Source organism: Miniopterus schreibersii (genome assembly GCF_964146895.1).
Source record: "Miniopterus schreibersii genome assembly, chromosome: 2".
Classification (NCBI taxonomy): domain Eukaryota; kingdom Metazoa; phylum Chordata; class Mammalia; order Chiroptera; family Miniopteridae; genus Miniopterus; species Miniopterus schreibersii.
Window position 1 is genome coordinate 17,036,023 of NC_138102.1, and position 24,613 is coordinate 17,060,635.

At 40.9% G+C, this 24,613-nt stretch overlaps 1 protein-coding gene across 6 annotated transcripts in view; it reads right to left on the reverse strand.

Annotated features, from left to right (window-relative positions):
- Positions 1-8,141: 8,141 nt before the first annotated feature.
- FUT10 (fucosyltransferase 10) overlaps positions 8,142-24,613 on the reverse strand; it is a 68,947-nt gene continuing 52,475 nt past the window's right edge. For 5 of the 6 annotated variants that reach the window (XM_081130663.1, XM_081130664.1, XM_081130666.1 and 2 more), the window contains 2 exons: positions 21,981-22,816; positions 8,142-20,172 (listed from right to left, as the gene is read on the reverse strand). In XM_081130663.1, coding sequence (XP_080986789.1) covers positions 19,948-20,172; positions 21,981-22,816 — 1,061 coding nt within the window. In that variant the 3' untranslated portion in view covers positions 8,142-19,947. Of the gene's footprint in view, positions 20,173-21,188; positions 22,817-24,613 lie in introns of those variants that run through there. The other variant, XM_081130667.1, reaches the window with a different exon arrangement.

Here is a 24,613-nt window from a genome sequence, read left to right on the forward strand (position 1 = left end):
CTCAACAAAAATTTTGCATGTTAGAATGGGGTGGCAAGAAATATTCAAAATGATGAAAAGCAAGGACCTACAAACAAGATTACTCTACCCAGCAAAGCTATCATTTAGAATTGAAGGACACATAAAAAGCTTACCAGACAAGAAAAAGCTAAAGAAGTTCATTACCACCAAACCAGTATTACATGAAATGCTAAAGGGTCTTCTTTAAGAAGAAAAAAAGATAAGATGTATGAAAAATAAAATGGCAAAAAATACATATCTATCAACAAGTTGAATCTAAACAAAATAAACAAACAAGCAGAACATTAAAAAAGGGAGGGGGGACTTTTTTCCCAGACTCACATCTTTGTAAAATGTATATAAGAAGATCAGCCATTTTCTATTTATCAGTGAGCAACAGAGTTATCCACTGAAAGGCAGATGCAGTACAAGACCTAAACCAAGGCAAATCACCAACACCTCCCTGAGGTCTGGCTCTAGAAGTATGGCTAGGGTTGGGCCAGAAGACTTAAAGGTCTGAAAAAAGTGAGGAAGTGGCCCTCACAGAAAGATCAACTAGTCCAAAGACCTGTGGCAACAGGAACTTGGTATGTTTGGGAGACAGCAAGGAAAACAAGGCAAAGGGAGGAGTGTGGCTGAATACAGTGTGGAGGGAAGGGAGGTGGCAAGAGACAACTGGAGGTTATCTGGGGTCTTGTTATGCAGAAAAAGATCTAGAAAGCTGCTTCTTTCCAGGAAAAAAAAAAAAAAAAAGGAAGAAAAAAGGGTAGGTCATCTAACATGCACTAAGAAGAACAAGGCAGGAATGGCAAAGAAATGATGAAAGCAGAGAGATCAAGGGCAATAGGGGATGGAGGACCAGACAACCTGGGATGTTGAGGCTGTGGTAGAGTCTTTGAATAAGCAGACTTACTCCATCCTTCATAGAGAAATAATCTACCAGGAAAAAGACATCTAAAACAGTCACGGCCAATGTGATAAGCACAATGAAATGAAAATGCAAGTATCAGGGAATTATATAATAAAGGGCTTTAGAGCATCTAAGGGGTTTAGAAAACGCTTTTCAAGTTCTGTAAAGAAAGTACCTGTCTCCAATATTGGAGTTTGGGCAGGGAATAGAACATTCCAGGGGAAGGAAACAGAACCCAAGAATCAAGAAAGAGTGGAGCTGAGAAGAGTGGCGTTGAGACAAAAAGCCCAGTGAGCTGAGCATTGAGTCTAAGGAGGAGAGAGATACTGAGGAGGGAGACCACAAAGTGAGAGAAGGCTGGATCTTAGGAACCCTTGTAAAACATGGTAGAGATTTTGGTCCATGTCCTAAGAGCAGGAGGAAGCCACTTTAAGCAATGGAGTGATATAATCAGATTGGAGTTTTAAGAAGGCTACATTGGCTAATGATCTAGTATGGCTGAAGGGAGGTGGCAAGAGATCATTGGAGAAGTTAGCTGAATAGAAAAGAAAAAATAATAGGCAATCTAACATGCAACTAAGAAAGATGTCAGACATCTCTCAAGAAGTGTCCCTCTCTTCCCCACTAACTTCATTCTCTTGCCCAACGAGGCTGAAAGTTATTTTTCCATCTTGTTTTTAGCTTCATGGTAACTGCCAACATATGGGGCACTTATACTAGTGCTTCTCACACTTGAATGTGCATAAAGATCTCGTGGTGACCTTATTAAAACATAAATTCTTATTCAGTAGGTCTAGGGCAGAGCCAGATAGTCTGCATTTCTAACATGATCCGGGGTAATGCCTATGATGCCGGTCCATGGGCCACACTTTGAATTGCAAATCTATATACAGTTCTCGATCTAAACAAAAGGTCTTTCAGGCTTTCTGAACATATATACAGCAGAGTTAAAAACACAAGACAAGCAAACCAACAGAAGCAGCAGATTATGCCTCTGTTATCATGCTTCCTGTTTTCAGAGGACCTGGATGTGACATGTCTTTCCATAAAGACACGTCAGGAGATGTTCAGTGTGTAACTTAATTGGAAGCAGTTCAACTCCAACAATTCTAGAGGAAGCTCAAATCTGGAGTCCTTCTGACTGTGGCCCTACACCACAGTGACACCTGCTGGTAAACTGATGGATTACATTTTAAGCACATTTCTATAAGGAGGCGCTGAGAAAAACAAAGTGAACAAACTTTTTCACAGTTGTAACTTAGCCTTACATACATCTTCTTGTTGGAAAATAAACCTTTTAAAATTAGGTGTCTGAAATACCTTGGTAAGAATTAGGGTCTGAGCAGTGGTATGCCGATAAATGTCTAACAGCTTGCTAGGGAAAAAATACATTAGTATACATACACACACACACACACACACACATACATATATATATTGCTAATACAAAGGACGTGCAGCACATAGTTTATAAGTAATAAAGTGTACAACATGTTTTGTTGTAAATTCTATATCGAAATTGATTCTCACAGAATCCTTTTGCTTAGTTTTGCCAAACTCTTGTGTCTGTGGCTAACCTATAATTGCAGTTCAATCACATTTTGACCAAAAACAGCCAATGAAAAAATGCTTGCTTAATAGGCAATTTAGCAAAAAGCCATTCATGTCATTGATGGCATAAATGCAGTCCAGTCATAACCGCTGATTGATGTGTTTACTTACATTAATCAATAAGACAACAGTGAAACATATAAACATGTTAGAACTTCACTCATTAGTCGCATGAGAATGACTTCTTTTGGAACTGGATAATAGTTTTGAGCACTGGAAGACTATGTGTTTCTTCAATTTGGAGGCTATGCATAATGTAACAGCTATGGACAAAACACAATTCTAAGTTAAATCTGCATTAATAATGTTTCTCATCATTTTCTTAAGCCTAGATAGTCAACAAAATAATAAACCCAGCCCTGATTTGTGGCATTTTCCAACTTCCATGTTACCATTACAGTTTCGAGCTACTGATGTGCCATCACTGACTGTGCGGTCGGGCAGAAACGCACACTATTCTATAGCACACTATTCTATATTTCTACCACACAGATGCAGTAGGTGGAAATCACCTCAAGAGTACAGGGAGTAGGAAGCTAGACTAAAATGATTAGGAAGTGACACATTTTGAATGTTTTTATCTTTGTTTTTAAATAACGTATTTAATTGTAAATTTGTGTGATTTAAACAGTGGCTTTTTTTTAACAACCAGCTCACAAAATTCCCAAAAAATTTAACGTTTGGCTCAATAAGAGCCAGCTGCAGCACACCACTGTGTCTGTGGGATGAGGGGGTTTCAGAATAACATAGAAAGGGATTCAGGGACCCCAGGGATTCTGACCTAAAAAAGGTCTATGCCAGCTCTTGATGAGGTGGACAAATGTCAGATGAAGTTATAGAATCGCAGTGGATTATAAAAGAACTATTCCTGAAGTGAGGAGAGAGCTAAAACAAGTTGTCCTACCCAATAGTGGACCTTAGTGGGGACATCAAAGGGACAAGGCAGAGGGCTGAGACAATGACTAGGTTGCCAAAAGAGGAAGGAGAGTGGGAAAGGAGAGTGGGTGCAGAAACTCTCTTCTGACCCCTGATGCCAGTTTAGGCTTCTGTTTGACAATAGGATAGCCTCAATGTTTAAAAAGGCCAGCAAAAATATTCAGCCCACTGTTTACCATCAATGAGAAAGAGAAAGAAAAGGGGAGAAATTAACCCCTAACCATGTAAAGTTTTGGAGAAACCCAAAGCCTCTGCCTTTGGTTTGATGTGAGCAATGAGTCTTAATCTATTTATTCCCTACCTAAAAGGAAGAGTGGCTATACTTGCTTCATTAGGATTAAGTCATTTTAAACTCAGAAAATCTGTCCAAAAAACAACTGACCAGGATAGGATTTTGAGATAAACTAGTCCAGTCCCTACATTTCACAAGTAACTATAAAAATGAATTGCTACTTCTATGCCCAAGAAGATGGAGTAGAAGTACTTTTCCATATTCCTTCTGAAAGATACAACTAAAAACCCTTCACACTATATATAAAACAAACATAAAAAGACTCTGAAAGAAAAGGCAGGCCTGCTAGGAAATTTGACACCCAAGAAATGACACAGTTGAGAGTTCCCTGGGGCTCCTGTTTTTCTAATGCATACTAGACTTGGAGCTGAAGAAGCAGGCAACCAGAAAACACCAAAGTACCAGGAGATGGATAACCTAGCAGGACAGAAAACTGTTAGACAATAACCTTTCTACTCTAGTCAATAACCACAAAAACTAAAATCAAAAATGAAAGAGAAGATATTACTACCGATTTTATAGAAACATAAAGGAGTATAAGAGAGTACTATGGAAATTATATACCAATAAATCAAATAAATGAATTGTCAGAAATATACAACCTACTGACATTGAATCATAAAGAAACAGAAAATCTGAATAGACCTAAGTATTAGTTTGCTGGGGCTGCCATAACAAAATACCACAAACTGGGTGGCTTAAACAACAGTAATTTATTTTCTCACAGTTCTAAAAGCTATAAGTCCAAGATCAAGGTGTTGGCAGGTTTTGTTAATTTCTGAAATCTCTGTCCTTGGTTTGCAGATGGCCAACTTCTTGCTGTGTCCTCACATGGTCTTTTCTTTGTGTACGCACATATGTGTTGCCTCTCTATGTGCCCTGATCTCTTCTTATAAAGACAACAGTCATATTGGGCTATGCCCACCCTAACAACCCCCTTTTAACTTAATTACTACATTAAAGGCTCTATCTCCAAATACAGTCACATTCTCAGGTATTGGGGGTGAGGGCTTCAACATATGACTTTTGCAGGGATACAATTCAGCCAATAATGGCCCATAACAAATAAAGAGTTTGAATCAGTAATTAAAACCTCCCAAGAAGAAAACGAAAGCCCTAGACCAGATAGATGGCTTCATTGGTGAATTCTACCAAGTATTTTTTTAAAAGTTAACATGAATATTTCTTAAACTTTTTCAAAAATTGGAGAGGGAAACACTCCAAATTCATTCATAAGGTAGCCTTACCCTGACACCAAGCCAGAAAAAGACACAGCAGGAAAATAAAACTAAAGGCTAATATCCCTGGTGAATACTGAAAAAATCTCCAATAATATACTAGCAAACAGAATTTAACCGCACATTGAAAGGATTATATACCATGACCAAGGATAATTTATTTCTGGAATGCAAGGATAGTTCAACATATGAATATCAATCAAAGTAACACAATATATTAACAGGATTAGGAGACGGAATCTCAACTAAGGCAGAAAAAGCATTTGACAAAATTCAATACCCTTTCATGATAAAAATCACCAACAAACTAGGAATAGAAGAAAAATCACCTCAACATAATAAAACCCATATACTAAAAACAAAAAACATAGCTAACATCATACTCAATGGTGAAAGACAGAAAGCTTTTCCTGTAAGATCAGGAACAAGACAAGAATGCCCTCTTTCACCACCTCTAGTCAACATAGTATTGGAAATTCAAGTCTGTTTTTGGAGCAATTAGGCAAGAAAAAGAAATAACAGTGTAAAAATGAAAAAGGAAGAAGTAAAATTATCTATGTTCAAAGACGACATGATCTCATATGTAGAAAACCTAAATAGTTCACAAATGGGAAAACTGTTAGAATTTAGCAATAAACAAATTCAGTAAAGTCACAAGATACAAATTCATCACACAAAAATTAGTTGCTTTATATACAGTAACAATGAACAATCTAAAAAGGAAATTAAGAAATTATTCCATTTATAATATCAAAAATAATGAAAGACTTAGTAAAAAACTTAACCAAAGATGCAAAAGACATATATTGAACACTACAAAACACTACTGAAAGAATGTAAAGACACAAATAAACAGAAAGGCATTAAATAATATATGATTAAAAATAAGGTTATAAAATAATAAATTCAAAATCAAAAACTTTCGCTTTGCAAAAGAGCCTGTTAAAATGATAAAAAGGCAAGCTACAAGGTGGGAGAAAATTGTTTGTAAACTACTTATCCAACAAAGGACTAGTATCTAGAATACATAAAGGACTCTCAAAACTTGACAGTAACAAAGGAAACAATTCAATTAGAATATGGACTAAAGACATGAAAAGTCATTTCCTAGAAGAAGATATATTCACAACAAAAAAGCCCATGAAAAGATGTTCAACATTAATGGCCACTAGGGAAATGCAAATTAAAACCACCATGAGATTTCACTACACACCTATCAGGATGGTTAAAATTAAAAATAGTGAGAACACTAAATGCTGGAGAAGATGCAGAAAAACTGGATCATTCATTCATATTTGGTGGGAATGTTAGAGTCACTCTGAAATAGTTTGCCAATTTCTTTAAAAATTAAATATGCAACTACCAGATAACCCAGCAAATTGCACTTCTGGGCATTCCTCCCAGAGAAATGAAAACGTATTGCCACACAAAAATCTATATCAAATTTAATTTTAAAATATTCCATTGACTTCTCAAGGGTTACACAGAAGTGTAAAAGCAGATCTCTGTCCAGTCCTCTGTCTTGTCACTACATCTCTGTCCATCATATCTGAAATGGCGTTTAAGTTTTGTCTTCATCTGATGGATAGTGGCTGCTTGAAATTCTTTGTTGAGAAAGGTTCTAGGGCCTTGGAATTCCGAGGTCAGCAGAATGTTTTCACAATTAATTAGAGGTGTCTGCCATGGATAAACCAGCAAGAATGGCAATATACAAGCTTACTATTTTCCAATCCTGAACTGAAATATGTTGCCTCACCAATCATAGAATATTAAATCCAAAAGAGGCATTAGTAATTACTTTAGTGATGAGGAAACCAGAGAGATAAAATATGAGAGTGTCAGACCCCCAGTTTATCATCTGACCTCTCCATTGTGCCAAGTCCATCCTCAGAAGTAACTGACCAGACAGTTCAAGTCCTTGCGTTTTCTCTTTGTGTGAAAGGTATTTTACTTGTGCCGTTATTTCTCACAAACAGCTTCTTGATGCTGGAGTTGTCCTACAAAAATTGGGAGATCATTCTAGAAAAGAAAATATCCAACTCCAAAATTTGGGGCAGATTCACTCTCATATTCAGGCTAAAGTTTTCAGAGACTCCCTGGCCTTTTCTAAGAAGTATACGCATTCTTCACTTGTATTGTGGGAAGAGGTAGAGAGACATTAAAAATGGGGTGTCAGGGTTTCCAAGCCCTGCCTACGCAAATCATCACCCCAGGAACAACAGGTTTCGTTTTCCAGTTAGTTATTTTTGTCCTGTTGCTATCAAAGAGGTTACTGAATATAAATAAATGAAGTCAAATCAAAATTTCTAGGTTTTGATACTCTTATGTTTTAAAAGGGGGAAAGAAGGAAGCTGCTCAAACCCTTCACGCTGAGATTTGAACTCACTGCTGGCTGCTTTGGTTCCATGTGCCTTGAGACCTTGCAGAAGCTGTCTGAAGCCTCACTGTAACCTCCCTGAGTGACTGCATATCGATGGTGAATGAGCGTCCAAGGATTTGAGGACAAGGCCGGGGTGAGCAAGCTGGATACTTGATCTTTCGAGTGAAAATCCTAACAGCTCACAGCGCACCTTCTGAAAGCTTTCCATGGCCCTCACTGCTGCCAGCCGCCCACCTTATCGGCAGGCACCAAAAGCTTCAAATTACAGCAGCTAATTGGATAAAAACGGAAATGCATCCTTCTAATGGAGTGAGAGATTAATGCCCTGATCTTTTTCCTTCACTCGCTGAGGCAAAACAAAAACACAGACAAACGTTGTGACTCGGAAAAGCAAATTAGCTCCGCTTCGGAGCCACGAGAGTGAATGTTCCAGCTCAAATCTAAGGTGCTTTAGAGACTATAGACACACATCAAAAGGACAGAAAACAACCCAAGATAGCAGTTGCCAAATTATCCCTGAGACAATCTGCAAATCCCTTGCTCAGTAAGAGTTAGCGGTACAATTTACCTTTGTGTGTACATGACTAAGTTACTTTGTACCTAAAGACAATTTCATTTATGGCCCAGTTTTATAATATTTTTATAACTGTGACACCCTATATGGGTCCCAGGAATAAATAGAGCTGAATAATAAGAGGCGTTAAAATAAAGATTTAATGTGAAATTGTCTAATGCAATTGGGACTCATGATTTAGCCAACAGGGCGTATTTTTCATGAGCATTCTGTTGATGCAGTAGATTTCTCAGGGACTAACAGAGTTTGTATTAAAAACACATTTGCAGTTGATTCAGGAAAAAAAGACTCTTTGACATCAGCCTACTTTATCTAAAGAGATGCAATTAAAAGTACACGAAGTCATTTCATCGTTTTATTAAATTACCCTGAAGAAAAGAGCAATGTTGCCACAGGGTGACTGAGACACTAAAATTCAAAGAAGCTTGAGAGCGAGATAAATTGGATTTACATCATTTAAAAGAGAGGTCTGAGATCAAGATTCTGGGTGATCTTTTGGCAATTAATCACCATGTGTGGTGTATTTTAATATGTTTTAATACTCCATTTTCAAGGAATGAAATGTGTGAGTGCCTGGGGGAGGTGTCATCATGACGGCAGGGGGACCAGTGGGGAGTGGAAAGAGAAAAGATGACAAGAAAGAGGCAATTACAGGACTTGGAATTTATTACATTTTTAAGTAATAGCCCACCACTCAGTGCAGAGGAGAGGAGAAAAGAAAACTCTGTGAGAGGTACTTGAATACCCTGATTGTGAGCTAAATGTCCTTTCTGGAGTATATACCTTACTGTTTTGGATAACTAGATCCATGGAGGCCCATCTTCTATCATCTGAGGGTCTGGTTCACAGGGTCAGGAAACAAACCCATCTCAATTAAGCACCAATTAAAAGTGGAACCTTGAAAATGAAGGTTGCCAGAGAGGCAGGCGGACTCAGTGAAAAAGGTGAAAGGATTAAGAAGTACAAATCGGTAGTCACAAAATAGTCACCGGGATGTAAATTACAGCAGAGGGGATATAGTCAATAATATTGTAATAACGGTGAACAGTGCCTTGTGGGTACCTGAAATATCAGGGAGACCATTTTTTAAAGGATATGGTTGTCTAACCACTATGTTGTACACCTGAAACTAATACAAAATAGTACTGAATATAAACTGTAATTGAAAAATAAAGTTTAAAAAATATATTTCAAAATTTTTTAAGTGGAGCCTTGGATTATACATTTCAAGAATAACCAACATGGACTAGACCTAATACTCAGATGACATAAAAAAATACCAATCCCATGAAAACAAAATGCTGTCGTCCATTTCATTTTGTCAGCTAACGAAACATAAGTGTGTCCTTTGGAATAATTCTGTTTCTTTAAAAAGTATATGGTAGAACAAAGTATCATGAACTTTGACCTAAATCTGGACTCTGCCACTTTTTGCTGTGTAAATTCGGTTAAGTTACTTGGCACTCTGTATCTGTTTTCCCATTTGCAAAAAATCAGAATGATAATATTTTCACTTTACAAAGTTGCTTAGAGACTCAAATCATATCACAGCCATCTGTAAAAATGTTTGGAACATGGTCGATATACACTGAGCTGTAGAGAGTGCAGAGACATGAATCCCAGGACAAGATAATCTAGTGGGTGAGATACAACGTGGGAACATCCTAAGGCCTCATACACACACACTATAGAAACACAGAGAACGCAGGCAGAGCACGTGAATGTTATGGTTGCCCAAAGCCATGGTTGCCTTGTAAGAGTAAAGCCCCTGACTAGGAGTATGATCACGCCGTAATATCTGAACTTACAGTACACTGTTGGCATTTCTCAGGCATATATATCTCCAAAGAACTTCTTGAATGCTTTAAAAACTACCTTTATGACACTTAGCAATGCAACCTATTCTTCAACAAACATTTATCAAAAGCCAGCTAATTTCCAGGTGTTCCTTCTCCTGGGCCTGTCACATCTTCACAGACACAAAAGAACCCTTCCAGGCTCTTCTATCCCCTGAGGAAAACAAGCATCCCCACCTTGCTCTCTGCAATCAGCACTGGAATTGACACTTAGCTTCCTCTTTTAAATGTGCTAAAGAAAAATGTGTGTGTTGTTTGATTGCATTTTCTGGGATTGTTTATTTTCTTCTCTTTTGTTTATTTATTTTTCTTTTAATGTATCCTAGTTTCTCCAAATAGTGCTTGTTCCTCTACATTATATACCACCAACAATAAGACTTGACAAATTAATTACACAAATTAATTTTCCAGTCTTGGCTTTAATTTCTATTTTAAAGAATAATGCATTGAATGAGAGACATCAGCACAGGAAAATATTGCCTGTGCTTGGAGCTAATTTTAAATGAAAAATGTTTTAAATTCAAAGACATTTGTAGATATTCAAACACATTTTCATTTACTCATGAGCAGGTTTTTAATTAAGGCAGAACATGCTATTTAACATAAATCATTAACTTTGGTAATAAAAGTATAGGCAGGATTCAAATTCATTAATGAGATTCATTCACTGATTGATTTTGCCAGGCACTGTGCTGGGCCCTAGGGGTATGCAGAAAAAACACAAACAAAAAAGAAAACCCCATCTGACCTTCAAGAAACTCAGTCTGCAAGAGACAAACATGTGAACAGATAATAAAAATTACAATATAATAAGTCCTTTTATAAACATTGCCAGATAGATTTTTCCCATCTGTCAAGAACGTACTAGACTCGGATAAGAGTAGGCAACAGGAAACAGAGGTCTTATCAAGATAATCTACAGCCCTGCCAGCCGTGGCTCAGCGGTTGAGCATCAACCTAGGAGCCAGGAGATCAGGGTTCGATTCCCGGTCAGGGCACACACCTGGGTTGCGGGCTCGATCCCCAGTTGGGGGCATGCAGGAGGCAGCCGATCAGTGACTCTCTCATCATTGATGTTTCTCTCTCTCTCTCTCCCTCTCCTTTCCTCTCTCTGAAATCAATAAAGATATATTTAAAAAATTAAAATAAAAAAAGATAATCTACAGAGCATGCATATAAGACTACAGATGCTACACAGTCCAGAACACCTGGGATGCCTCTCTCCTTCCACCTCGGGTGGCATCCCACAGAGGCCTTGACAGAACTCAAGGACATATCCCTGCAGAGAAGCAGGACCCTGAGTGGGGAACAAAAGATATGAACATACTAAGCCCCAGACCAGTGAAAGAAACTGGAGGAGAATCTAATGAAAAGTAGCAGAAGATTCACTCTCAAAGCTCCAACTCCTCATTACAACTCTTAACTGAGCTAGAATGTAAAACTTAAACCAGAAGTCAAAGACTGTTAAACGAGTTCTTCCTCCATCCCTGGAGGTGTGTGCATGTGCACACATGTCAGTATACACTCATAAGCTTAACCTATCAACTGGTAAGACAATTTGGGAAATGGCTTGTTTGTACTGCTCCCTCCCTCCCCACATCAGAGTATAATCTGGGTGATTATAAAGAAGAAAAGACAATGGGTAATGGAAAAAAAGGAGAGAGAGTAATAGCCTTTGAGAGTATCAGAGAAGGCTCCACTGAGGAAATAACTTGAGCTGGGTCTAGAAGAATCAATAGGCATTCGTCAAACTGATATTTCAGGCAGGGGAAATAAAACAGTGTATGCAAAGACACAGAGGTATGAAGAAAACATGGTGCTCGGACAACATACAATTAGTTGGGTGTAGGATAGCACAGGGCATACCAAGGGTGGAGAGGGAAGACGTGAGCCTGGAAGTCAGGTACAGGTTCTATCAGGACATACTCTCCCCCAAAGGGGATGAGTGGCTATTAAAAGATATTAAACTAGGAAGAGTTTAATTTACTAGAGAAAGGTGTTATTGAGAGAAAGGCCCCGAAGTGAGCAGAATATAGTTTACACCATATAAACATACTGGGAAAAGACTATGCAGAGGTCATCTGAGCTGGGAGGTGGAAGGATGTGGGCTGTGACCTCGGAAGAGATCCCGAAGCTCCTGAACCTGGTGGGACTAGATTGTGGTTGGTGAGGTCCTAAACCAAAACAGTGGTAGAAGGGACAGATGTGAATACATTAAGGGAGTAGATTACTAAATGGGATGGATTAATATGGAAAGAGGAGGCAAGGAAGGAATATAGATGAATCTCTGATGTGCAATTTGGGTGATTTGACAGATTTGTGGGGAAATATCTTGATATCCATTTCATTAAGGTCAAGGGGCCTGTGATGCATCTATGTCAAGTTTCCCAGTGGGTAGTTTATCATGATTAGAAGCATGGCTTTGAGGAAATAAAAATGTTTGGTGTCAAAAAGCAGATTAGTGATTGTCTAGGGCCAGGAATGGTGAGTGTTGCATACAAAGGGGAATTAGGGAACTTATGAAGGTGATATAAATGTTCTAGCTGTCTACATTTGAAAAGACTCACTGAACGTGAAACAGGTATATTGTATTTCATGTAATTAGAATGCAGTAAAATTCATTTTAAAAATGTTTTAAGTCATAAGTACATTAATGAGAGTTGACAATGTAAAGTGGACAAGATAGATGAGAAAGGTTATAAAGTGAGATATGAAGAGGATCAGTCCCTGGCCAGTGTGGCTCAGTTGGTTGAGCACCGTCCCATGCACCAAAAGCTTGCCGGTTTGATTCCCAGTCAGGGCACATACCCAGGTTGCGAGTTCACCCCTGGGACGATAGAGTTTTCTCTCACAACATCAGTGTTTCTCCCTTTCTCTCTCTCTCCCTCCCTCTCTCTCTAAAATCAATAAAAAAATATTTGGTGGGGGAAAAAGAGGAGGTGACTTGAAGCTATAACCGTATAGAAAGGGCAGGAGAGGAAAACTAGCAACATCATTAGCCAGTGTTTAGTGGTTGAGCATGAAACAGAATAGCATTGTTTTAAAGGTCTTTGGGCCTTTCATCTAGTTCTGCTTCATCTTACATATGAGGGAACTGGAGTTCATACTGTGCTAAAATGCTTTGCTTAAGGTCACTCAAGTAGTTACTAGCAAAAGTAAAACTAGATGCAAGACAGGACTCCTGGGCCTGGGATGGTTCTGTGTTAAACTGTTCCATCAGTAGGACTCAACTGCAAAAGGATACCCTACACCACAAAAAGCAGTGCCAACAGTGTCCCACTGGAGTTGTTCCATATATTTCTTTCTTTCAATCACTCCTTTCTGTGTGCAGGGCTCGTCAAAGAGCCACATGACCTTACAAGCTTGTAAAAGGCCTTAGAAGAAGACAAAGCTGCCTGGTGAGGAAGGAGAGGTGCTCCCAGCTGCCACTCCTTGAGATTTCAGGAGTAGAAAGTGATTCGGTTAGATCCAGATATGCACCAATACGGCTGCAAACAGAAAAGGCAGTTTTTCATCACGTGAATACACACGTGATGAAAGCAGGCTTCTTGTTTTGTTTGTTTTCCTGGCATGATACGCATTGCAAGGGCACTTTCTGACAAATCAAATCAATGAACATGTCACATGCGAGGGAAAATTAAGAAAACGTGTAGAGCCAGTCAAGCACCACCTTCCAATTTTTACTTTCTTTTACTTAAAAGAAACAAACAAAATGAACCCACATAAGTACACTTCCACTTACAATGAGAAGAGAGACAAAAAGTTGGCTTCGTTGGTAAATATCGAACAGATGGAACCAGAAGCATCTAGGGGGGAGGAAATAGAGACAAATATGGTTGTCATGGTTTCTTTGAGATGCAATAAACAAAGGGACCCAAATGGACAATAAAATCCCCCACTGGGAAAAAACCACATGTTGCTTTCTTTCTTAGTTCGACAATTGCCAAGCTCACTTTGAGTGTCTGGAGTCAGTAGGAGATGAGAGAGCAGTGATGTTGTCACTCAACCCTGGCTACTCTCAAATTATATTTACCCTGGGATCATCCTATCCTTCTATACAACAGACATCAAACAGTTAATGACTACATCAGATTAATCAATTGTCCCAGTGGCAGTGCCCTGAAGAAATATATGACACATGTAAACACAAGAGAAGCTGTGCACAGCCTGAGACCAAGTTCTCTGCTTAATTGGGAAGCAGCGAGCACATATGAGAACAACAACATAAAAGATTTATAAATCCTGGTGGACACATTAAGGTTCCCAGTCTCTAGAGTCACTTTCCAGTCATGTCCAAATTAATCTAAATCCAACTCCACTTGTATTCTAAGTAATAAGTGAATTGTCTGAGAGCTCGATATATCTGCATTGTCCAATGTTTCCCTATAATTTGTTTGTGGGGGTGTCGAAAAGGAGGGAACCAGGGTGGGGCGGGACCCCTTCACAACAGCTTTTCTGAGAGCCACATCGAAGCCAAGAACAATGAAGACCGTCCCTATATGATGTTAAACAGGCAAATGTTGGAAACAGTCAAATGTTTGGCTGAACTCGCATGATTTGTCTGGAGGTTCCGATCAAGTTGACACAAGGTCTTTTCCAAGGTCATCGCAGAGGCTGCCAGCGCTGAGATCCGACTGCTGAAACCCTGAGTCCTACCCTCCCCGCCAGAACAGATTCTTTCTGTTCCACACAGGATCAGGGGCTGTTGCTCCTTGCTTTCCTTGCCCTCGGGAGTGACCCTCCAGACTGCTGGCGGGTTGTGCAACTCGAGCGGGGTGCCGTGCGGAGGTGAGGAATGCGGCTGTTTCTCAGACACTGGCTCGGGGCTCATGGGCGGAAAGGCCGGGCACTGGAGCCGGCTGCAGCCGGAGGAAGGGTGGCCTCACCTTGGCTCGGCTACATGTCCTCGGAAGCCAAGAAGTCACCGAGTGATTTTTAGGTTTTTAAAATTTATCTCTCAAGTCTGTCCCAAAGCCCAAAGCTTGCAACATCTTATTTCCTGTTTGGGGATTTCCTGAAACTGAAGCCGAGGTGCTGGCCTCTGTAAGGAAGCCCATGGAAAGGCTTCTCTGGAACTACGTGCATCCGCCTCACTGTGCAATGGGCCTCGCTGACTCAACGCTCTTCACACATCTCACAGAGCAGTTTTCGTTCTTCCTCTCCACCACCCACACCCCCCTGTGCCTTGCCATTGTCACTCCCCCTAACTTTCTGAAAATGTGAAAGCCTCCTATTGCAAAGTTTATTGGGGGGTACTGCTTTTTCAAAAGATGGTGTAGGAGTTTGGGGGAGCCACGTTACCCTCTATAATAGCAAAACTGAAGGAAAGTTTAGATAAGCATCAAAGTAGAAGGAATCGCAGACTTGACTAATGGTGTCTGGGTTCCTTAGACCTGGGACTTGTATGAGGGGATGGGCGTGATAACAAGGTATAGGATATGACATCACATGCTATTTCCTTTGAACTTGAAAGCTGGCTTTCCATAGCTGTGATCACGGTTTACTACAGTGCCACTTCCAAGGTCCCAACGTTATTTTTTCTGAGTTTCTGTTGTTCGCACAAATACACCACCATTACTTCATGGTCCTTCGTGAGCTTTGCTGTGCCAGCTCCCACAACGGGGAAGCGGAAATACTTGTTTATACAGAATTCCATGAGCACCCTGCAAACAAGTCAGATGAGGTACCACCAAACCTAGGCCTTCCCAAAGATGAGAAGGCCAACATATGGGCTTTCCCATGTTTGATACATTCAAACCAAATTATTTAGAATTCCAATATCACAAGGAAGTTTCTGAAAAAGAAAGATGTACTTAAAAGCACAGACACAGGCTCCCTTCCACTAATAAGGAATTTATTTTTTTTAATTTTTATTGATTGACTCAAGGGAGGGAGGGGGAAGGGGAGGAAAGAGGGAGGAAGGGATAGAGGGAGAGAGAAACACTGATTTATTGTTCCACTTATTTATGCATTCATTAGTTGAAGCTTATATGTGCCCAGACCGGGGACCGAACCCAAAACCTTGGTGCATTGGAATGACACTCTAACCAAGTGAGCTACCTCACCAGGTTCATCTTTATTTTAAAAGCTGTAAGTGTAGAACTCGGTGGTTTTTTTCATATCAGTGTTGAAAATGGATATTTTATTTCTTCCATGGTACTACAAAGAATTGCAGCACAGGAGAAACAACGTGAACAAACAACACAATCCTGGGTTTGAAACTTGGATCTGCCCTTCGTTAGTGATACAGCATTGGGTGCATGTAATTGCTATGTCCTGCTTCACGATGTTAGGTAATAAAAGAAAATCACATTTTTAAAATTATGAGCTACCATCCTTCCTATCTGAAAAAGATTTTTATCTCCCTTTCTAATTACTCTAAGAACTTTAGGGGCCATTCTCTACCACCACTACTGCTCTCGAGCCACACATATTTCTCTTTATTAAACCTCTTTTCACTTCCTTTTGCTTCTCCTTCCTCTGCTTCCTCCCCCTCCTCATTCTCTGTCTCAGAGATTCATATCACACACATACACACACACACACACACACACACACACACACACACACACACACGCCCCTCAGTGCCTAAAACTAACCATCCTCTGGATCGGGTGTCAAGCCTGAATCACCGCCCAGACTCCCTTCTCTCAAACAGTGTGTCCCTGCTCAGGGGTGCTGGTGTCTTCTCCGGCAGGTGCCTTCCTGAGGGTCTCTGCAGTCCACCAGAGATATTCTAATAATGTTAAACCTCATCAGGGGCCTGTGAATCTGATATGAGAAAGCAATCTGATAACTCCAGATTATGGAATATTCTATGAGACAAATGGCCTTGACTCTTCAAACATGTCAGTGTCACAAAAGACCAAAAACAAAGCAAAAGGAAACAAGGTAAAGCTAGAGAACTCTTCTAAATTAAAAGAGATTAAAGATATATAAGAGATAAATGCAATGTGTGGTCCTCAACTGGGTCTTGGATTGGAAAGGAAAAAGAAACAGCTACAATAACTCATCCCTGCGGAAACTGGGAATATGGGCCGTGTATTAAATATTATTGTGTCATTGTTTGATTTCATTGGTGTGATCATGGTATTGTGGTTATTTAGAAGAAAGCTCTTCATCGAAGATAGAGGGGAGAAATGTCTCAATGTCTGCCACTTACTTTCAAATGGCAAAAAAATTAAAATGCCATGCACTGGTGACTCTAACTGAAGAACAGTGAACTGTTAAGTATATGACTCTTAAAACTTTTTTGCAGTGCTAAAACTTTTTCCAAATAAGAGGCATGGGAAAACAGGCTCAGTAATGAGAGGAGAAAAGGTCTCTAAATCTCAATAATTTTGCTCCCAAGAGAACCAAGGGCTCCTATTCTCCTCAAATTTCTACTTGTTCCCGTAATAGCTTTTGACTTTTCCATAAATAAGGTACTTGATGAAGATGCTACCCTTTCCAAACCCCAAAAATTCCTCCCTTCCTGCAGAACGAGGGGAACCCACTTGCCTTGCATCACCATATGAGAAGGGATTCATTGAGAGGTCCTTGCCAGAGCAGATCATCTCCACCCAGGAGACCTAAGAGATCTCCACCACTACAAGAAGCAGCTACTAATACACCCTCTCTCCATTTAAAAAAAAAAAAAGTTTAAAATTTCACTCCACCATGGTTAAATGGAGTTTTGTTTTATATTATAAAAGCAAGGGGGGGGGTCCCTACCTCAAATAGTTATTGTGACAACCAAGTGCCATTATACCAGACAGCATCCAGCACAGTGCTCACCAGCAGCATAAATCATTTCCTGGGCTTTCTTTTAAGAGCACAACAACCAAAAACCCCCCATCTCATTTAATATAGTTAATAATCTGGTCTTTAACAAACAACCCTCTTGCCAGTCCTTTCTCCTCTGACCTTACCAGATAAACCGACAGAGAGAAAAACTCCTTTCCATCCCCAACACTACTCAACCGTGTGCTGCTTTCTCCAAGGGATAGTGCACTTCCCTTGAAAATCACATTGGCTCTGAAACAGTTGGTAACTGTCTTTATAAAAACACCTACAAAATCAAATTTCTTAAATTTTGATAAACAAAGAATGTCACACAGAGAACTTCAAAGACCAGCCCAATCACTTCCTGTTAGGTACAAAAGCTAAGGCCCAGGGAAGTTAAGTGATTTGTACAAAATCATATTTAGTAAATGGTAGAGCTGAGATTGCGAAACAACGCAGTCATAGGGCAACAGCAATGTGGCCCTGCTTGCTTCTAAATGAGTGTACGGGTTTCCGTCCGCATTGCCCTGGGCCAGCCAGAGAGAGAGCTACTTAAGAAAGAGCTTGCCCATGGCAGGCACAGAAAGCACTGGCCTGCGATAAAAATTCTCCCCTTATGCCACGTCAGGGACATGAGTATCAGCGATTCTTCCTGTCCCCTGGAGCTTACATCTTTCCACAATAAAGATTACCATCGGGTGGCACCAGGCTTTAGCATCATCTGGAAAATGTGAGCCCGTGTTTTCTCTTTGTCTTTCCTGGAGCTCCAGTAGATGCTCTGGAGTCTAGACAAAACAGCTGAACCTGGTCTGTGACGGGATCAGAATTGACAGGGAATGCTCACAAATCAACGGGGCTGCCCGCCACGACAGGTTGTGCATCACCCTAAGAAAAGCCTCATCAGCTTCAACACAATTGGAGCTCCTGGGGCATTCGCTTCCACCCTCCCATTGATCAGAATGTGCAGGCTGTCCAACCGGATCATACTTACTACTCTGCTCAGCAGTAAAAGGGGCGATTGGGAATATCTTGCCGATCACCACACACAAGAAGAAACGTCTTCACAAGACATTCCACTTTGGGGGGAGGGAGGGTGGGGAACACAAGAAAGATGCAGGGCAAAATGAAAATTAGAAAGGTTACAGAGGTGACAGAGAATATGGAGAAGGTAGAGACATGCCCATGTTCTTTCAACTTGAAGAGTAGATGGATAAACTTCACACAGCTTTTATTACTCACTTACATCCCTGTAAACCAACAGATGGAATCTCTCATTGTCAAGTTCTCATGCATTTCATGTTCATGCTCGGCATCAGGCCACTGGGCTTGCCAAACACCAATAAACTGCACTATTAGAGAGGCACCAGGAATCCAAAGCTACACCCTCTGCCTCCCTTTCAGGGAGGAAAGCATTCACTCGGCATTAGGGGAACTTCCACAAGAGGCAGCGGGTACATGGGTCCAAACATGTACACTGAAGGTGATCAGTGTCCCTGAGAAATACACTAGGCCCCCCTTATCCACGGGGCAAACGATCCAAGACCTCCCAGTGGATGCCTGAAACCGCAGATAGTAGCAAACCTTATATATACTGTTTTTTCCTATACAAACACACCTGTGATAAAGTTTAATTTATAAATTAGGCACAGTAAGAGATTAACAACAGTGAGTAATGATAAAAATAGGCCAATTATAACAATATACTGTAATAAGAGTTATGTGAATGTGGTCTCTCTCTCTCTCAAAATATCTTATTGCACTGTACTCACCCTTCGTATGATGTGAGATGATAAAATGCCTGAAGTTGAGAGCTTTTGGCTTTTCACTGCAAGGCAGCCCTTTATGGCTTCTCGGTGGCATGTCCCGATTGCCAGCACCACTACTCCTGCACTCTGGGGACATCAGTAACTAAAATAAGGGTGACTTAAATGCCAGCATGAGACACCCACCTGGTACCTGGGGCTCGCAGAGCGCGCCTGCAGCCGGAGAAGCCGGGAAGGGGCGGCCCCGGCCCGCAGGGCTGAGCAGGGCCCGCGAGACTTCCTCAGCCACTCGGACTCCCGGGATCTGAAACCTATAAACTGTTTCTTTCTGGATTTTCCACTTAACATTTTCAGACGGTGGTTGACCGCGGGTAACTGAAACCATGGAAAGCGAAACTACAGATAAGGGGGGCCTACTGTATTGACCTTTTTAGTATAAAAAATATAGAGGTGACCCCTGAGGGTGGTTCATATCTACTCTTCATGGAACTCATTGTGAGTTCTGCAGCAACTCTTACCCCAAGGATAGTCCACACAGTAACTATGATATTCAAATAGTAAGGCAACCTAGGAAATAAGCCTCAAGAACTCTGCCGTCTATATCTTTCCGACACCTTTTGAAATTAGTCCTTGAATACTAGGCCCCAAAACTCCTGAGCCGAGAAGTTTCGATTCCTGTCGACCAGCCACCGCAGCGCCCAGGCTTCTTTCTTGGACTGCTGGAAGCTGGGGACCCACATCTCTCGCGGGGAGCGCTGGCGAGGGGCCCCCGGGGAGAAAGCAAACACCGTGGGCGCCGGGCAGCTCAGGTGCGTGACATCTGCCTTCCACCTTTTGGGTGTTAAGCCCTGAATTGAGGGAAGGGGAGACAAGAATTAAAAACATATGATAAGGAAGCCAACTCCCACGTTCCTGCTTCGCAAAAGCAGAACCCTGCACGTACTATCCTTAAAGTAAGTATCTTCACTCCATGGGGTCTTGGTAGTTATACAGCTGAGTAGTTGAAGAAGACGGAAAATATCTAACATTTATTGAGAATATCCTATGCACTAGACACTTTGCTAAGCACTTTACACAGATTGTCTCATTTAATTCTTATGGCAAACAAATTAACTAGATGCTAGTACCCCATTTTACACCACCCTCGGGCACTCCGAAAGATCAGTTAGCTGTTTCTGTTGGAAATGCAGGCATGTATGTATTCTCCTGTATCTTTTAAAGAGCTATTTACCAATGCTGTTATTCCCTCTTTTCCAGTCCCTAGTAATCATTCCAAAGGGGCTTCTGTGAGGTGCTGAGGAGTTAGGGTTTGTGTGGTCTTTTCCATTTTCTGTGAGTACAATTTCCAAACCTGGAAAGGACTGAAATACAGAGCAGGCAAACCACCACCCTCAGAAGTTCTGTTTCTGCCTTGACACATTTTGAAAATAAATAACTGGTATAGCATGGGCAATGAATATGCTCTCTACTTTCTCCTGTGTTTTTGCAGTAGTATGTGTATTTTGGTTTTTGCTGTTACATGGCCCTATAAATTAGGTCATGAAGGAAGTCACTAGAAATCAGGATGCATTCTCTGAGGAAAATGATGTAATATTAAGTGTTCCTGTTGCTGACCAAGCCACTCAATAAATTATTTTATGAGTAAAAAATTGTTATATAAAACCAGATAAAATCATTTGAAATTTCATAATAATTAAAATTAGGAAAATAATGTTTCAAATATTTTAAATTTGTCTAAATATATACAAATTTAATATATAAAAGCCTTATATAGTATACATACAATACATAAAAATAATTTCTGAAATTAATATGTTAGCCAAAATGAATATTTAAATATTTAACAAAAATGGTTTCTCTTTGGAGAGTTTATATAAAACATTATGTGTATACGGGAGTCAGGCAAGGGACTGATGGGTGACAGCCAAGCGTTATGTTGGGATCTCTCATTTTTTTAAAAATTTCAAAGGTAGTTGAAACTAATCTTTCTTTTTCTTTCAATAAATTACCTTATAAAAAATTCAGTTATATATAAAGTGGGGCCATTCCTGGTATAACTGAGTAAAGCAAGCCAATAAACAAATGTTAAAAACATCTAGAACTACGAAGACATGACTAAGAACTTTATTTATAATAATTTAAGAAAAAGAAGTCTTTTAAGGATGATTCCCATCATTCTTTGAATATTCTCTATACATTAAAAAGCATGAGGAGAAAGGGCAGAAACCAAAGCGAGAGCTTAATTGATTGTGTGTGTGAACGGAAAAGTTTCAGAACAGCGTGTGGGGCGCGGGTGTCAGGGGCCTGGCAGAAACCAGAGCATTGACAGAAAGGTGAAAGGTGAAAGGCTGAGATTCAAAACTTTGATTTTTTTTTTATTTTTTGGCCTTCTTCCCTCCTCCTGCAGTCTCCTGTCTCGGTGCCCAGCACCTGCAGCACGGCGTCCTCCGGAAGAAACAATCAAGGAGCATCTACGGCCTTCGGGAAGAGCACGACAGTGAACTTCATGGCAATCCTCAGAGAACAGTAAGAGGCAAGCTGCTGCAGAGCCGGCCCGAGCAGCAGTAACCACGCGGCGGCCACAGAAGGGCGCAGAACGGCAGACACCGTCGAGGGGGCCGCTCTAGCATCGCTTTGCAAACCCTGACTCGCTTACCTTTTCCTGAAGCCTCATGTTATCCCACACCTTGCTGCACACCATGCACTCAAAGGCATCGATGTAGTTGTCCCGGCTGACATCCTGCACTCCCCATGTCCGTTCCCTGAGAGCTGCGAGGAGTCGCGGGTTCGAGATCTCACCCTTCAGCTTCCATTCTACGTAGGCCTCGTAACGCTGGTCATCATCGTCCAGCCGCCTGATATAACGCGCCAGTTCTCTAGGGTGGGAAAAGTCGGATACAAGGATGGCACTTCTGTTACTGGGAAGCCAGTCCGTGATGCTGGGGGACCCATAATACACAGGGACCACCCCCAGCTTCAGAGGTCTCCAGAACTTCTCGGTGATGTAGTCATCACACACCGCGTTCTCAAAAGCAAGGATGAACTTGTACTGTGCCATGATCCTGTAGAAGCTGTCGGCATCCATGGAGGCTGGAGTTTTCAGCGGCTGAGGGAGATCTCTGTTGTGTAAACACTCCCCGTAGGAATCGACCTCAATGTAAGTCATCAGCTCCCGAACATAGCTGTCCCTATCTGACGGCGGGTCACAGTCTGACTGGACATACACCAGCGGAGCAAGTCTTTTTCGAAGGTTGTTTTTGGACCGCAAAGGGACCAGGTATCGGTGTGACTTCAGGACTTCTATGCCCTCCAGGTACTGGGTGGTTAGTGGCAGGTGGGAATGCCGGCTGAACGTGGCAGTGTAGTTGAACAAAGTGATGACTGGCTTGTGAAAGAGCTTATAATTGTTCTTCGGCGACTCTTCATGAAAAAGGGCCCAGTCGTGATGGGCTTTCCGAGGCAGAGGTAAGCTATCTATGTTAAAGTCAGTACCTAGAAGGAAAGGAAAGAGTGTGTCAAAAAAACGTTGGTGTTGAAGTTTGAGCCCACCTGGTAAGATTAGAATAGAGAGGAATCCTGGCTGGTTTGGCTCAGTGGTTACAGCATCAGCCCGTGGACTGAAGGGTCTCGGGTTCAATTCCAGGCAAGGGCACACATCTTGGTTGCCGGTTCAAGGTGCATGTGGGAGGCAACAAATCCACGTGTCTCTTTCACATCGATGCCTCTCTCTCTCCCGACCCCCTCCACTTTCTCTGAAAAGCAATGGAAAAAATATCAAGTGAGGATTTAAAAAAAGAAGAAGAAGAAGAAGAATACAGAGGAGTCTGAGGCTGTAAATAAAAAGCATGTTACAGTGTCTGCAAAGTGCCTGGCCTGGGTCACAAAGCTTTCACCCCGGAAACTGCTCCAGGAGAAAATCACTAAGGAGAGGACCCTCTTTCTCGTGTAATGAAAAGGGAAATGGGAGTAGTGTCTAGCCGAGATCTAAAGGAGAATTCATTCCACTGCCTAAGAGAGGACATAAGAAATAAAGAGATAGACAGTTCTTAAAAACGAAAGAGTCAGAGAAAGGAAGCCAAAAGGGGAAAAGCAATCAGCATGGCAGATTGATTAACTGAAAAAAGGTGGAATCGTGCAAAAGTAGCCAGAACAAATATACAGGATAGATTTTTTAATCCAAATGATCGATTTCAACAAAGTGCAGTTAATCAATCTTAGTCAAAATGGTAGACAAGAGGCTTTTAAAGACGAAAGAGCTGATAACAGCACTATGTTACAGACCACTGCAGGATGGACATGAATTAACAAGCACATCAAAAAATAAAGAAGGCATAACAGGATTATAATTATGAGTGATTCTAGCTTCCACGGGATTAATTGGGGAGCCTCTGAAACAGGATCACGTGCAGACAGAAGTGATGGATGTAGAAAGCAATTGTTTCCTGACTGCATGGGTGGAGACCCAATCAGGAAGAATTTACTCCTATAACTGAGAAAAAAGAATTAAGATACTATCCCAATATATGATACATAATTTCTAAAGTGTCCCTGGCATTGATGATTTTGCGGCCCTTGATTTGCATTTTTTAAATGTAAGGAAAGGGGGGTGAACCCATCTTCCAGCACCCACTGGGAAGAAAAGCACCAAATAAATGCTTCTAGTGCAACAGAACATATTATACAGGAGAATTCATAAAAATTAACTATTTAATACCAATGCACACTGTCGAAGAAATATATACTCTTTGATGCCAACAGTACATCAATGAGAAATCAATTAATCAAAAAAAGCTTTTAAACAAGTGAAGATCAAATAAGATTATGTTGGAAGACTTATACTGAGCACATAGAAACTGCTGAAGGAAGTACTACTGTCTTCATAACTGGCTTTTATTCTCAATGATCATAAATGAAAGACTAACAGCTAAAAATAGTTATATATTGGTTTGCTTGGCATTTGCTGTATTTGACCATTAGCATCAACAAGAATATTCATCCACACACCTGAGATTTAATGGCACACAGAGGTGGATGGTCAGCAAAGGGTAAGAGAGAAACACAAGGACATGGAAGAGAAGAGAATTTTAGGCAATTTATTGCATTGAAGTGGCTGCTGCTCAAACAGGTTCTAGGCTGGTCACATGGCCAATGACAGGAACTAGAACCCATAAAACCTGAGTTAGAACACAGAGTTTCCACCGATGACACAACACGGAATCAAGACCATCCGCCCAGGGGAGGAAGAACTACCGTCCAATCCACGCAAGTCAGGGGTAAGGACCTAACTAT